General features: G+C 33.4%; 1 protein-coding gene across 4 annotated transcripts in view; it reads right to left on the reverse strand.

Annotated features, from left to right (window-relative positions):
• Positions 1-15,058, reverse strand: part of DNAI4 (dynein axonemal intermediate chain 4) — a 126,167-nt gene that overhangs the window by 46,176 nt on the left and 64,933 nt on the right. For 3 of the 4 annotated variants that reach the window (XM_079132953.1, XM_079132952.1, XM_079132951.1), the window contains 4 exons: positions 3,613-3,699; positions 2,257-2,408; positions 596-753; positions 57-178 (listed from right to left, as the gene is read on the reverse strand). In XM_079132953.1, coding sequence (XP_078989079.1) covers positions 57-178; positions 596-753; positions 2,257-2,408; positions 3,613-3,699 — 519 coding nt within the window. Of the gene's footprint in view, positions 1-56; positions 179-595; positions 754-2,256; positions 2,409-3,612; positions 3,700-15,058 lie in introns of those variants that run through there. The other variant, XM_079132954.1, reaches the window with a different exon arrangement.

The raw sequence follows: 15,058 nt of genomic DNA on the forward strand, positions 1-15,058 counted from the left end.
TTCAAGTTTTGGAAATTGTTATATGCAATAGTAAATAATGGGTTGAAACAACTTACCTTGGGATGAAAAGCAAAACACATTCCAGGAGCCTGTCGAGATATCAAAGCTTCACCTTTCTTTTCCTTTTCCCCTCCTTTCTTGTTGACGCCACCAGTAGTTCGCCTCAATCGCATCAAATCTTTATTTAAAGAAAAAATATAACTGGTCATTAATCATATGAAAACTAGTAAAAGAATCATGTGTGTCTACTCTACAAATATTATGATTTCTGTCATCTATTGTATGTCATTAGGTTAAAATTAGCAAAATTAGAATAAGATAGTTAAAAAACAAAGTTTTTTATTAGCCAAACCAAAATATATAATTTTTTATGCATAGCTCACTAGGAAATTTTAATTCCACACATAACAAAACAAAGATAATGCAATATGTTTATATCTTAATATATTTCAAAGTATATTAATATACATATTTATATATAAACTACATATATATTTATACTATATATGCTATATATTATTTATATGCTATATATTATAAATATATACTATATTATGCTAAAAACATACATGTATATAGTATGCATATATATTACCATGACAGTCCAGTCCTTTTCTTATAACCCATTTGGATATTCTTCCATCTGCTGATATAGAAACTAGGATTTCTCTTTTGTCATCACCTGTTGTTCCTCGATCTTGTTCTATCCACTGTAGTTGCCATACAGGTCCCAAATGTTTTCGAGGTGATTCACTAAAACAGGAGAAGATGCCAAATATAGAATCATCATCATTATTTTTTAAAAATATATTTTAGTAGTCAATGGACCTTTATTTATTTCTAGGCAGTACTGAGAATCAAACCTGTGCCTAACACATGCTAGGCAAGTGCTCTACCACTGAGCCACAACCCCAGCCCATCATCACCATTTTTTAAAGGCCTCAGAGTATAAGTGATAGGGGCAGCTCCATAGAGGTTCATGACCTACTTATATAATGATGTTTTCATTGTATTTTGAAAAATAGGAAAGGCTATCAGTTCAGCCTAATATTCACTAATGTTTTTCTAATTTTTTTAGGAAGGAAAATTTTACTGGTCTATAATTATATTAGTTATACCTTAACAGGAATAGAAAAGCAAAGATTGTCTTCATCTTAAATTCTGTTTTTTATTACTTTATACATTGGGCTCTTTCTCACAGTTTAGTTGTATAAATTCTGACTTTTACTTTTAGACACATTGGCTATAAGTATCTTCATTTTTATAAACCATTTTTCATAGCTTAAAACAATTAGTCATTTAAATAAGTGTCAAGTAAATAATTCTTGCAATATTCTGCTTTTCTTGCTATGTTTCAGGATTGCCCAGTGGCTTGATTCTTTTTATGATTGAGATTTAATTTTTTTCTGCAAAATTAAAATCACTTCTCAGTTTATTGACTTTTTCTATCAGAGTATGGGGTGCTCTATTCCTAGTACTGGTTCCCTTGATTTTTTTATACAAATCTTCTAATGCAACAGTTTGGAACTCCTAGTCACAAGTGCATTTTGAATATCTGTACAAATCATGGATCCTCTTCCCAGAAACAAGCACAAGGGTCCATAGTTACAAAATTATGAAAATAATTTCAAAGTTAAGGTTTAAAACTTTTGCTTTAATGACAATTCCAGTTCTAAGTTTATTCAAACATTGATACAAGTATACCACTCCATTTTAGCATTCCAGTCTTGACTAGTACAAAAACCTAACCAATCTGAATCTTTGACCTTCCCATTTTTTCAACACAACTCATTCATCATACATTTATTGTATTGCTGCTATGAGTGACATACTGAGAATACAAAGAAGACTCAATCCTTACTCTTGAAGATTTATACATAAGCATGGGAAGATCTATCTATCTATTGATCTATCTACAAATAATGTATATACAGTGTGACAAGGGCCATGATGAAGATATGTACAGTATATCCAAAGGAAGGAATGAGAAGGCTTCCTGGAGAAGATGACCCAAAGCAATAGTTTAACTGTCAAGACTAAGGAAAATTTGTTGATGAGGTGGGGAGAGAAGATGATGAAGGAGATAATTAGAAAAGAACATTACAGATGGAGAGAGAGTATAAGGAAGCATTACATGTTTCAGAAATAATACTAGAACTTTCAGCAGCACAAATGTTCACTTAAAACTAAATAATATTACAGTAGTCTTCCTGAAAAAGTATGTATTATATATTTATCTAATTCTCATATTCTCACCTACTATCCAGAATTGGAACATTATTGTTGCTCTGTACATTATAAATTGCAATTGTGCCATTGTGATAGCCAACTGCTAGCAGGTTAGGTGTTCCAATTGAAAAATCCACAGCAGTAACTCCATATGGACTCTGATAAATACGTTCTGGCCACTGAATAAAAAAAAAAATTATATTACATTTTAAACTTGCTTCCACAGACCATAGTAGGGCAAGATATGATGGTGGTTGAGACTAATCTGGTGGCAGTGGGGATGTGAAAAGTCAGTCCACATTCAGTTACTCCTGTCTTCCTAACTTCTATTATAGATAAAAACAAAACCTCAATTATTTTGATCAAACTATGAATCCTCTACACTTGATACCTTTAAGAAATACATCATTGGATTGTACAATACTATTATAGTTTGGTAATCTTTCAGCAGGATTACTGTGATCACACATATCTGCCTTCTTATGGAAACAAATAATGGGTAACAAATCATCTAGCATATATTCCTGTATGCCAGTATTTGTTTTAGAAGTCTGTATTACCTAGTATTTCTAAAATAGAAAAAACTCCAAACCTTTCTAATTTTCTCTGTTCTACAAGTTCATCATATTTAAATTCTTTCCTCTTTCTAACCACATGTGTGGAAAAGAAGACAAGTTACTGATGAATTCCGTCAATACTTCCATATATAAAATAGTTTGTTTCTTTTATGCTATATAAACTCAGTGTCCTGGCTGAACTTTAATCATTTTTTACACACTCTTTAAATGCTTCTCTAAATTTTCCACTTTGCATTTCAATTGTTTTGTATTTATTTATTTATTTACTTAGTACTGGGGATTGGACACAGATTACTCTACCATGGAGCCACTGAGCTATCCCCAGCCCTTTTCATTTTCTTAGATTGGCTAGGCTTTTGTAGAAAAGCAGATTACCATGATTAATAGTCATTTGAGGGTTGGGGTTGTGACTCAGTGGTAGAGAACTTGCCTAGCACATGTGAGGCACTGGGTTCGATCCTCAGCACCACATAAAAATAAATAAAATAAAGGTAGTGTGCCCATCTACAATTGAAAAAAAATTTAAAAATAAATAAATAGTGGTTCAGTTCTGTATCATCAGATCTAACAGCATACAGAAGATGCTCAATAAATATTTATTAAATGAATTTATGAATGAATTCCCTTTACCCTATGTTAACAAAAACTATTCTAATTTTTATGGAGTTAAACCAAAGAAAATGAAGAAAAAAATCTTAACTGCTAAAATTTTCTGAAGCTTATTTATTACACAAATTATAAACTTTATGAGAAATTTGTCATCATTTAAATAATTAGACATGATTCTTATTTCTGTTTGGGTTACCATGGGATTCTTTAGTGACCAGCAGCAAGCCAATCCTCTTTTTTGCTCTCTAAATCCAAAGTGTCCATAGCCTACAGCCAAAAGGTCCTAAAAAACAAATAAAAAATAGATTTAAAATAAAAGAAGACAGGGCTGGGAATATAGCTCAGTAATAGAGCACTTGTCTACCATATGTGAGGCTCTAAGCTCAATACCCAGCACCACAAACAATAAAAAATGAAATAAAAATTGAAAATAACAAAAATATTGGCAAATGTATAAAGATATCTATTAATGAATTATCTTAATGCTGGTAAGAATTTTTGATTGAGAAAAAATATCAGTAGACCATCAGATTTTACTCTATACCTCCATTTTCCTAGTAAATAAAATTAAACAGTATAATCCTCATTTTCAGGTTAAAGAACAAGTACCTACAAAGAACCAATGGGGGAGTTCAGCGGTGCAATCAGTACTTAAAAGAACCAATTGCTAACAAGTTCACTTACATATTTGACACAATCTTCCCAAGATTGTATTGTTATATTTTAATATGGTATGGGTTTCTGATATAACTTAATTATTTCAAATGTAAAATAAAGACACTTGTGTTAAAGGCAGATGCTATGGACTGAATGTGTCCCCTAAAAAATTCATATGTTGAAGCCTTAACTCCCAATACAATTGAATGTGAAGATAGGGCTTTTTTGAAGCCAATTAAGGTTACATGCAGTCATAAGGTTGGGGTCCTAATCCAAAAGGATTGTTGGCTTTTTAAAAAGAGGAAGAGACACCAGAGTTCTGCCTGCCATGTGAGGACACACTGGGAAGGAGGTTAGAAGAGAGTTCCACTGGGAACCAAATCAGCCAACACCTTGATCTTAGACTTCCAGACTCCATAACTGGGAGAAAATAAATTGCTCTTGTTTAAGATATGTAGTTTGTGGTATTTTGTTATGGCAGCCCAAGCTAATATGGCAGGTCAGTTCAAGAAATGCATATGTAAATACATATGGACAAAAGTTTAAATGATTGACCAAACCCAAACTCCTTTTTGTAAGCAGAATAACTTGATTTTAAAAATATTATATTTTCTGGTCACCACCCTCCTTTAAAACCAACATCATCTTTCCACAATTCTGTCTTAAAACAGTCTTTAGCATTACCCTTTCAACAGATATTGACAAACACCTTGTTATCTCTTTGAGATTCTACAAAGGCATTACTCTCTCTAAGAAGCATTCTTAGTACCAAAGAGATTTCTTTTGTACTCCCACAGCATTATTTATTTTCCTTACCAAAGCATACGAAAAGTAATATGGGCACACTCTATGTATAACTCAATTACTGCTGTGCCTTAACAGAGTGCCAGCAGAGTGAATGTCTAATAAATATCTGTAGACTGAATTAATAAATATTATATATGCCATATCTAATATACTAATATCTAGTTTCATTCAAAATAATTTAATGTAACCCCAATAGCAATGTGTTCATTTTTAAAATGCAAGATTATTCAGTTACTAAAAATGTTTCATCTTTAGTAAGACTGCTATTAAAGTAGTAAATTCCAGTTTATTTATAGGATGTCCCAAAATATGGTTTTATGAAGACAAATCTGTAGCAAAGTTACTTTATTTTGTTAAAAATAATACATAACTAAAAAAATGTGTCATTTAGGTTTCAATAAAAATGATTATACATGACAACTATCAAATTTATACACACTACCTGATAAAATGTGTGAATGAAATAATAAGGCTACTTCTTCTTTTTAGTTATACATGACGTAGAATGTATTTTGACATATCATACGTAACATACAGTAAAACTTCCCATTCTTGTGATTGTACATGATGTGGAGTTACACTGGTTGTGTATTCATAAATGAACATAGGAAAGTTATATTTGATTCATTCTACTGCCTTTCATCTGAACTCCCTACCCCCTATACACCCCTGTTCAATCCAGTGACCCTCCACTCTTCCCTCCCCGACCACCTATTGTGAGTCAGCATTTGCATATCAGAGAGAACATTTGGCCTTTGGTTTTTGGGAATTGGCTTAATTCACTTAGCATGATAGTCCCCAGTTCCATCCATTTACTGGCAAATGCTATAATTTCATTCTTTCTATGGTCAAGTAACATTCAATTCTGTATGTATACCACATTTTCTTTATCCATTCATCCACCGAAGGGCACCTAGGTTGGTTCCATAGCTTAGCTATTATGAATTGAGCTATTAATATTGATGTGACCGCATCACTAAAGTATGCTGATTTTAAGTCCTTCAGATATATGCTGAGGAATGGGATAATTGGTTTAAGTGGTGGTTCCATTCTAAGTTTCCTAAGGAATCTCCATACTGCTTTCCAGAGTGGTTGCACCAATTTGCAGTCCTACCAGCAACCTATGAGTGTATTTTTCCCCACATGTTCACCAACATATATTGTTACTGTTTTCTTGATAATTGCCATTTTGACTGGAGATGGAATCTTGTTGCAGTTTTAATTTGCATGTCTCAAATTGCTAGTGATGTTGAACATTTTTCATATAACTTTTGACTGATCATATTTGTTCTTCAGTGAAGTGTCTGCGCAGTTCCTTAGCTCATTTATTGATTGGGTTATTTGTTTTTTCGGTACTAAGTTTTTCTGAGTTCTTTATATATCCTGGAGATTAATGCTCTATCTGAGGTACAGGTGGCAAAGATTTTCTCCCATTATGTAGGCTCTCTCCATGTTCTTGATTGTTTACTTTGTTGTGAAGAAGTTTTTTAGTTTGATACCATCCCATTTATTGACTCTTGATTTTACTTCTTGCACTTCAGGAGTCTTGTTTAGGAAGTTGACTCCTAAGTCATCATGATGGATAGTTGGGCCTACTTTTTCTTCTAGTAGACAAGGGGTCTCTTGTCTAATGCCTAAGTCCTTGATCCACTTTGAGTTTTGTGCAGGGTGAGAAATAGGGTTTAATTTCATTTTATTACACATGGTTTTCCAGTTTTGCCAGCTACCTGGAAAGAGGCTATCTTTTCTCCAGTGTATGTTTATGGTTCCTTTGTCTATTATGAGATAACTGTATTTATGTGGGTTTGTCTCTATGTTCTATTCTGTACCATTGGTCTTCATGTCTATTTTGGTGTCAATACCATGCTGTTTTTATTACTATAGCTTTGTAGTGTAATTTAAGTTCTGGTATTGTGAAGCCTCCTGCTTTACTTTTCTTGTTGAGGATTCCTTTGGCCAGACTGGGTCTGTTATTTTCCCAAATGAATTTTATGACTGCTTTTTCTATTTCTCTGAAGAACATCGTCAGAACCCAAATAGGAATTGCATTAAGTCTGTATAGCACATTTGGTAGTGTGGTCATTTTGATAATATTAATTCTGCTTATCCAAGAACTTGAGAGATCTTTCCATCTTCTAAGGCCTTCTTCAATTTTTTTCTTTAGCATTATCTAGTTTTCATTGTAGAGGTCTCTCAAATCTTTTATTAGATTGTCTCCCAAATATTTTATTTTCTTTGAGGCTATTGTTTTACATTTTTGTTTTTTAATTTTTACTTTTACAGACTGCATTTTGATTCACTGTACACAAATGTGGTACAATTTTTCATTTCTATAGTTGTACACAATGTAGATTCACACCATTCATGTAATCATACATGTACATAGGGTAATGATGTCTGTCTCATTCCACCATCTTTCATACTCCTGCCTCCTCCTCCCTCTCATTTCCCTGTATGTAAACTAAAAAATGGAGGAAATTTAGATACCATAGAGGTTAATGGGATAGTTCTCCTAATTTCTCTTTCAGTAGATTCATCACTGATGTATAGGAACACAATTAATTTATGAGTGTTAATTTTGTGTCCTGCTACTTTTCTGAATTCATTTATGAGTTCTATAAGTTTTCTGGTGCCATTTTTTTTTGGGGGGGTGTTCTAAATATAGAATCATGTCATCACTAAATAGGCATATTTTGAGCTCTTCTTTTCCTACTTGTATCCTTTTAATATGTCTTATTGTTCTGGCTAGGGTTTCAAGGACTATGTTGAACAGAAATAGTGAAAGAGGGCATCCCTACCTTGCTCCAGTTTTTAGAGGGAATGCTTTCATTTTTCTCCATTTAGAATAATGTTGGTCTTTGTTTAGCATATATAGCGTTTATAACATTGAGCTTTGTTCCTACTATCCCTAGTTTTTCTAGGGTTTTGAACATGAAGTGATTTTGTATTTTGTCCAGTGCTTTTTGTGTACTTACTGAGATAATCATGTGATTCTTGTCTTTAAGCTTATTGATGTGATGAACTATATTTATTGATTTCTGTATGTTGAACCAACCTTGCATCCCTGGGATGAACTCCACTTACTCATAGTGCACTATCTTTTAAACATGTTTTTATATAAAATTTGCCAGTATTTATTAAGAATTGTTGCATCTATGTTCATCAGGGATACTGGTCTGAAGTTTTTTTTTTTCCTTGACGTGTCTTTTTTCTTATTTGGGCATCAGAGTGATAATAGCTTCATAGAACTTGGAAGGGTTCCCTCCTTTCCTATTTCATGGAATAATTTGAGGAGTGTTGGTGTAAGTTCTTCTTTAAAGGTCTCATAGAACTCAGCTGAGAATCCGTGTGGTCATGGGCTTTTCTTTGTTGTTAGGTTTTTGACAACATCTTTAATTTCACTGCTTGAAATTGATCTGTTTAAATTTTCTGTCCTCCTGATTCAATTTGGGTAGATCATATGTCTATAGAAATTTATCAGTGTCTTCAAGATATTCTCTTTTATTAGAGTAAAAATTTTCAAAATAAGTTCTGATGATAGTCTGTATTTCAGTAGTGTCTGTTGTGATATTTCCTTTTTGTGTTATTTCCTTTTTCATCACACATTTTAGTGATTTAAGTTTTCTCTCTATTTCTCTTTGTTGGCTAAATTTATCAATTTTATTTATTTTTTAAAAGAACCAACTTTTTGTTTTCTCAATGTTTTAAATTGTTTCCTTAGTTTCAATTTCACTGATTTCAGCTCTAGTTTTAATTATTTACTATCTTCTACTACTTTTGGTGTTGATTTCTTTTTTCCCAGGACTTTGAGATGTAATGTTAGGTTATTTATTTGTTGACTTTCTATTCTTTTAATGTATGAGCTCAATGCAATCAACTTTCCTCTTAGCACTGCCTTCATAGTGTCCCAGAGATTTTGATATGTTCTGTCACTATTCTCGTGTACCTCTAAGTACTTTTTTATTTCATCTTTGATTTCTTCATATAGCTACAGATCATTCAACAGTGTATTATTTAGTCTCTAGGTGTTAGAGTACCTTTTATATTTTATTTTATCATTGATTTCTAATTTAATTTTATCATGATCTGATAGAACACAGGATATTATCTCTATTTTTTGTATTTGCTAATAGTTTCTTTGTGGCATAAGTTTTGGTCTATTTTAGAAAAGGATCCATGTGGTGCTGAGAAGAAAGTATATTTGCTCATTGATAGATGAAATATTCTATATATGTCTAAATTATTAATTGTATTTTTTCATTCTATACTTTCTTCAATTAAATTTTGTTTGGAGGATCTATCCAGTGGTGAGAGAGGGGAATTAAAGTCACCCAGTATTATTGTGTTGTAATCTGTTTGATTTTTGAAATTATGAAGGGTTTGTTTGATGTATGTACATGTTCCATCATTTGGGGCATAAATATCAACAATTGTTATATCTTGTAGAAGAAGATGACATGATGAAATGTCATTCTTTGTCCCTTCTCATTAACTTTGGCTTGATGTTCACTATCTGAGAACAGAAACCTCTCCTTGTTTATGAGCTCCATGTGAATGGTATGTTTTTTCCCATCCTTTTACCTTAGAGGCTATGAATGTGAATATGAAGTGAGTCTTTTGGAGACAGCATATTGTTGGGTCTTGGTTTTTAATCCAATCTGCAGTCTATGTCTTTTGAATGATGAGTTTAGGCCATTTACATTCAATATTATTATTGAGAAACAATTTTTATTCCCTGTCATTTTATTTCTGGTTTTTAACTTGAATTAGTTTCTCCTTTGATTGACCATTCTTCTAGTGTAGTTCCTCCCAATTATGGCTTTCATTTTTATTTTTCATTTCATCTTCATGAAATATTTACTGAGTATGTTTTGTAATGCAGGCTTTCTTGTTGTGAATTCTTTTAATGTTCATTCATCATGGAAGGTTTTTATTTCATCATCAATTCTAAAGCTTAATTCTGCAGGTTAGAGTATTCTTGATTGGTATCCACCTCCTTTCAGAGCTTGGTATATGCTATTCCAAGACCTCCTTTGCTCTGAGGGTCTGGGTTGAAAGATCAGCTGAGATACAGATTAGTTTCCCTCTAAACGTGACCTGTCATTTTTCTCTGGCAGCCTTTAAAATTCTCTCTGTTAGGCATTTCCATAATAATGTATCTTGGTGTGGGTCTGTTGTAATTTTGTATATTTGGGGTCCTGCAAGTCTCCTGTATTTGATTTTACATTTTGTTCTTTAGGTTTGGGAAATTTTTCAGATATTTCATTGAAAAGATTGTGCATTCCTTTGGGGTTTGTGTCTCCAAGCCTTCATCAATCACAATGAATCTTAAATTTGGTCTTTTCAGGTTATCCCATATTTCTTGGAAGTTCTGTTCATGGTCTCATAACATCTTTTCTCCATGGTCAAGTTTATTTTCAAGATTATATATTTTGTCTTCATTGCCTGACACTGTCTTCCAAATTCTCTCATCTGTTGGTGATGTTTTCAATTGAATTTTTAATTTGATTTATTGATTCCTTCATTTTGAGGATTTCTGCTTATTTTTTTCAGAATCTCTATTAAAGTGTTCTTTCGCTTCTTGTATTTTCTCTCTGATTTCACTCCTTATACCATCCTTTACTTCGCGGATAAGTTTAACTATGTGCATTCTAAACTCCTCCTCTGATATTTCTTCCACTGTGATGTTGATGGATTCTGTTATTGGAATATCTTTGTTTGGAGCAATTTGTTCCCTTGCTTTTTCATGTTATTTGTGTGTTCATCAATCTAACAGTATAGATCAAGGGAGCAGAGTTTCTGCCCTGTGGACTTAAAGGTTTCCAGTACCTCACTGTTTAGGGGGAGACAAATAATAACAACAACCAATTCAAATATACAGCATTAAATCAAATAGTTCCTACTGTGTTGTCTACAATGTTAATGATCACAAAAAACAGAAATGATAGATCAGTTATAGCCTACAATAAAACTGCATGTTTACAAAGGATTTACAATTTCAAATGGTCGACAGGGAAAGAACAGAAGTGATACAGGATGTGATGATTATGAGAGAGGAGGAGAGAAAATAGAAGTAAAAAATTAAAGGAAGAGTGAAAGAGAGAACAATAGAGATTGTTAATGGTGGGGGAAAGAAGGGAAACAGGTAAGAGAAAAAAATATAAAGTATATATATAAAGAAAAATTTACTAATATTAAAAATAAATTATAATAACAGAATACAACACAGAACTAAATATACTAATCAAACATCCTCATCCTGATCCATGAAAAATAACTGGCTTTAAAAATACTAGAAATAAGAAAAAAATGAGTATGTATAAATGTCCATGTACCCTTAAGGTCACAATTAAACAGAGAAAAGAAAAAAAAGAAGAAAAGAAGAAAAAAAAAAAAACCTTGGTGAAAAGTTAAAGAATTCTTTCTTTGGAGTTCAAAGGATTCTTGGGTTTTATTCTCAGCAGTTTTAGGAGGGGTTTTCTGGAGTGTGATGCTCCACCCTCTGGACTGATGGAATGAGAGAGATAATCCCATAAGTGGAGTTCCTGGAGGCAGGGTTTAGACTGAAGTGGGCTCCAGACTGTTTGCTGAATGCCAATTGGTCTGGATATTTTAAATCAGTGCATCTCCAGTGCCCAGTTGTGCTGGTCCCCACTGAAAGACTGTACCCCAGGGATCACCCCTGGGTTCCACTCCTGTGGTAGAGGAGCCAATTCTTTTTTACTTAAATTTTATTTATTTTTCTTTTTACAGACTGCATTTTGATTCATTGTACACAAATGGGGTATAACTTTTCATTTCTATGGTTGTACATGATGTAGATTTACAGCATTCCTGTCATCATACAAATACATGATGCCTGTCTCATTCCACTATCTTTCCTTTCCCTGCTCCTCCCTGCCTCATTTCCCTCTACACAATCCAAACTCCCTCCATTCTTCTCTTACCCCTCCACCCCCAGTTATGTATTATCATCCATTTATCAATCATTTGGCCTTTGGTTTTTTGGGTTTGGCTTATTTCACTTAGCATGATATTCTCCAACTCCATTCATTTACCTGCAAATGCCACAATTTTATTCTTCTTTATGGCTGAGTAATATGCCATTGTGTATATATACCACAGTTTCTTTATCCATTCATCTATTGAAGGACATCTAGGTTGGTTCCACAATCTAGCTATTGTGAATTGAGCTGCTATAAAAATTGATGTGGCTGTGTCACTTAGTATGCTGATTTTAAGTCCTTTAGGTATAAGCCAAGGAGTGGGATAACTTGGGCAAATGGTGGGTCCATTCCAAGTGTTCTGAGGAATCTCCATACTGCTTTCCAGAGTGGCTGCACCAATTTGCAACTCAACCACAATATCTGAGTGTTCCTTTTCGCCCACATGCCAACACCTATTATTGCTTGTGTTCTTGATTTTAGCCATTCTAGTTGGAGTGAGATGAAATCTTGGGGTGATTTTAATTTGCATTTCTCTATTTCTAGAGATGTTGAACACTTTTTCATATATTTGTGATCTCCTGTATATCTTCTTTTGTGAAGTGTCTGCCCAGTTCCTTAGTCCATTTATTGATTGAGTTCTTTGTATATTTGGTGTAAGGTTTAAGTTCTTTATAAATTTTGGAGATTAGTGCTCTATATGAAGTGTGTGTGGAAAAGATTTTCTCCCACTCTGTAGGCTCTTTTCATATTATTGATTGTATCCTTTGCTGAGAAAAGTTTTATTTTGAATCCATTTCATTTATTGATTCTTGCTTTCATTTCTTGTGCTCTGGGAGTCTTTCTTGTTAAGGAAGTCTGGTCCTAAGGCAACATTATGAAGATTCAGGGCTACTTTTTCTTCTTTCATGCAGAGTCTCTGGTCTAATTCCTAGGTCCATTTTGATTTGAGTTTTGCGCAGGGTGAGAGATTGCAGTTTAATTTTATTTTACTGCATATGGATTTCCAGTTTTCCCAGTACCATTTGTCGAAGAGGTTATCCATTGTATGTTTTTGGCATCTTTGCCTTGTATGAGATAACTGTATTTATGTGGGTTTGTCTCTGTGTCTTGTACTCTGTACCATTGGTGAACATACTTTGGTACCAATACCATGCCATTTTTTTACTATTGCTCTGTAGTATAGTTTAAGTTCTGGTATTGTGATACGTCTTGCTTCACTCTTCCTGCTCAGGATTCCTTTGTTTTTTCTGGGTCTCATATTCTTCCAGATGAATTTCATGATTGCTTTCTCTATTTCTATGAGGAATGTCATTGGGATTTTAATTGGAATTGCATTGAATCTGTATAGCGCCTTATGGTAATAGGGTCACTTTCACTATATTAATTCTGCCTATCCCAGAACATGGGAGATCTTTCCATCTTCTAAGGTCTTCTTCAATTTCTTTCTTGTAGTGTCCTGTAGTTCTCATTGTAGAGGTCTTTCACCTCTTTTGTTATATTGATTCCCAAGTATTTTAATTTTTTTGAGGCTATTGTGAGTGGAGTTTTCCCAATATCTCTTTCAGAGGATTCATCACTTATGAATAGAAATACATTAGACTTATGCATGTTGATTTTATATCCTGCTACTTTGCTGAATTCATTTATTAGTTCTAGAAGTTTTCTTTTTCTTTTTCTTTTTTTTCTTTTTTTGGAACTATTTTTCTTATTGAGGTTTTTTCCAGATCCAGAATTTCTTCTAAATCTACAAGGAAACAACCACAGGATTGGGAACATTGTTTCTGAGATAGACCCATTTACTGATGAGAAAGTCCAATTCCAACTGCAGAAATTTACCTGAGTCCCAGCCTTTTCAGTTTAACAATATAGCTACCACCTAGAAAAATGAATCCAAGTACTCATCTGGGTTGAAGAAAAAGAGTTATTTATGACTTTGCAAAAAAATGGGACAATATAATGTAAAATTCCCAAAAAGTCGAATGGTGCTACATAAGACATTTTTGTTTTTTTTTTTTTTTTTCAGGAAAAAGGAATTATATGAAAACTTCTCATTTTTTTTTTTCTTCTTCTATTTCTCTATGTCCAAAGTTGAAGGCAAGTCATACTATAGGGTCCATCACACCTTCTTAACTAAAAACCTACTCGTGCTACTTTTCTTCCAGCTTTGGCCACAATGAAAATTAACTCTACTCTGCTATATGACTCCACAAAAACAGGATGAATAAAACTGTAATACAGCAGCCTCTCATCTTACGTGAACAGGTTTCCATCATGGACTCAAACTGGGTTGTTTGCTTTTACCATTCTTTCAACTAAATGTAAGCATGCATTCACAGAATTAGCTGCTACACCATCTGGTCCTTCAGAAGAAGAATGAAAAAATTTAAAAATAGCAAATGTTCCAAGACCTTTGAAAAAGTCAACAACAGCTTCTTTCTCCAGGAGAAAAATCCCTCCTTTCATCCAAAAATGTGGATATACACATGTAAAAATATGTATTTGTACAGACTCTAGGTATATCAGTTATGAAATCAATCAATCTTGATACCTTGTCTTTATGCTCCTTTATTACATCAAAGGGTTAGCTGCAAAACTGGATCCTTGTTTCTGTCCAGCAAATCTATGTCACAAGATGAACCAGGATTTAGAGATATATGTCACTTTTTAACATCTCCTTCTTTTCAAATTACAACAAATATTTGGAATTTACTGCTGCAGTCTCAAATGTGCTTATCATAATAGTGGCCGAAACTGGAAGACATTTTTTAAAAACCCTGAAGTCATCCACACCTGCCATTTATTAGTCTTCTCGTTTCGAGTAAAAGGCAAAGAATACCACAACCTAAGCACCTGTTTCAAATTACACATCAGCCTTTGGCTTGCAAAATAATTTTTTGACAATTAAGCAAGTTGCAGAAGACCCATATCACTTGCTTTTTTCTTCCTGGAGAAGTCAGCAGGATAACTGCACCCTAAGGTCTTCCTTCTGTGTTGAATATGAAAGGTAGAACAAAAGAAAAGCAGTTTTTTCCATTCCAAACCATGGAGGTAATGTGTAGAAAGGTATCCATATTTCAGTGGGGAAAGTGGCTGAATAAAAGAAGCAGGACTACCTGCTCTAGAAGACAACATAGAAATACCTGCCACATCCTGAGTTCAGAATTTTGTTGAGATGAATAGAAAAGCACCTAAATATCAGGAAAGTGTTCATCCTGTGTGATAAGGATTCTC

The sequence above is a fragment of the Sciurus vulgaris genome (genome assembly GCF_902686455.1).
Source record: "Sciurus vulgaris genome assembly, chromosome: 1".
Lineage (NCBI taxonomy): Eukaryota > Metazoa > Chordata > Mammalia > Rodentia > Sciuridae > Sciurus > Sciurus vulgaris.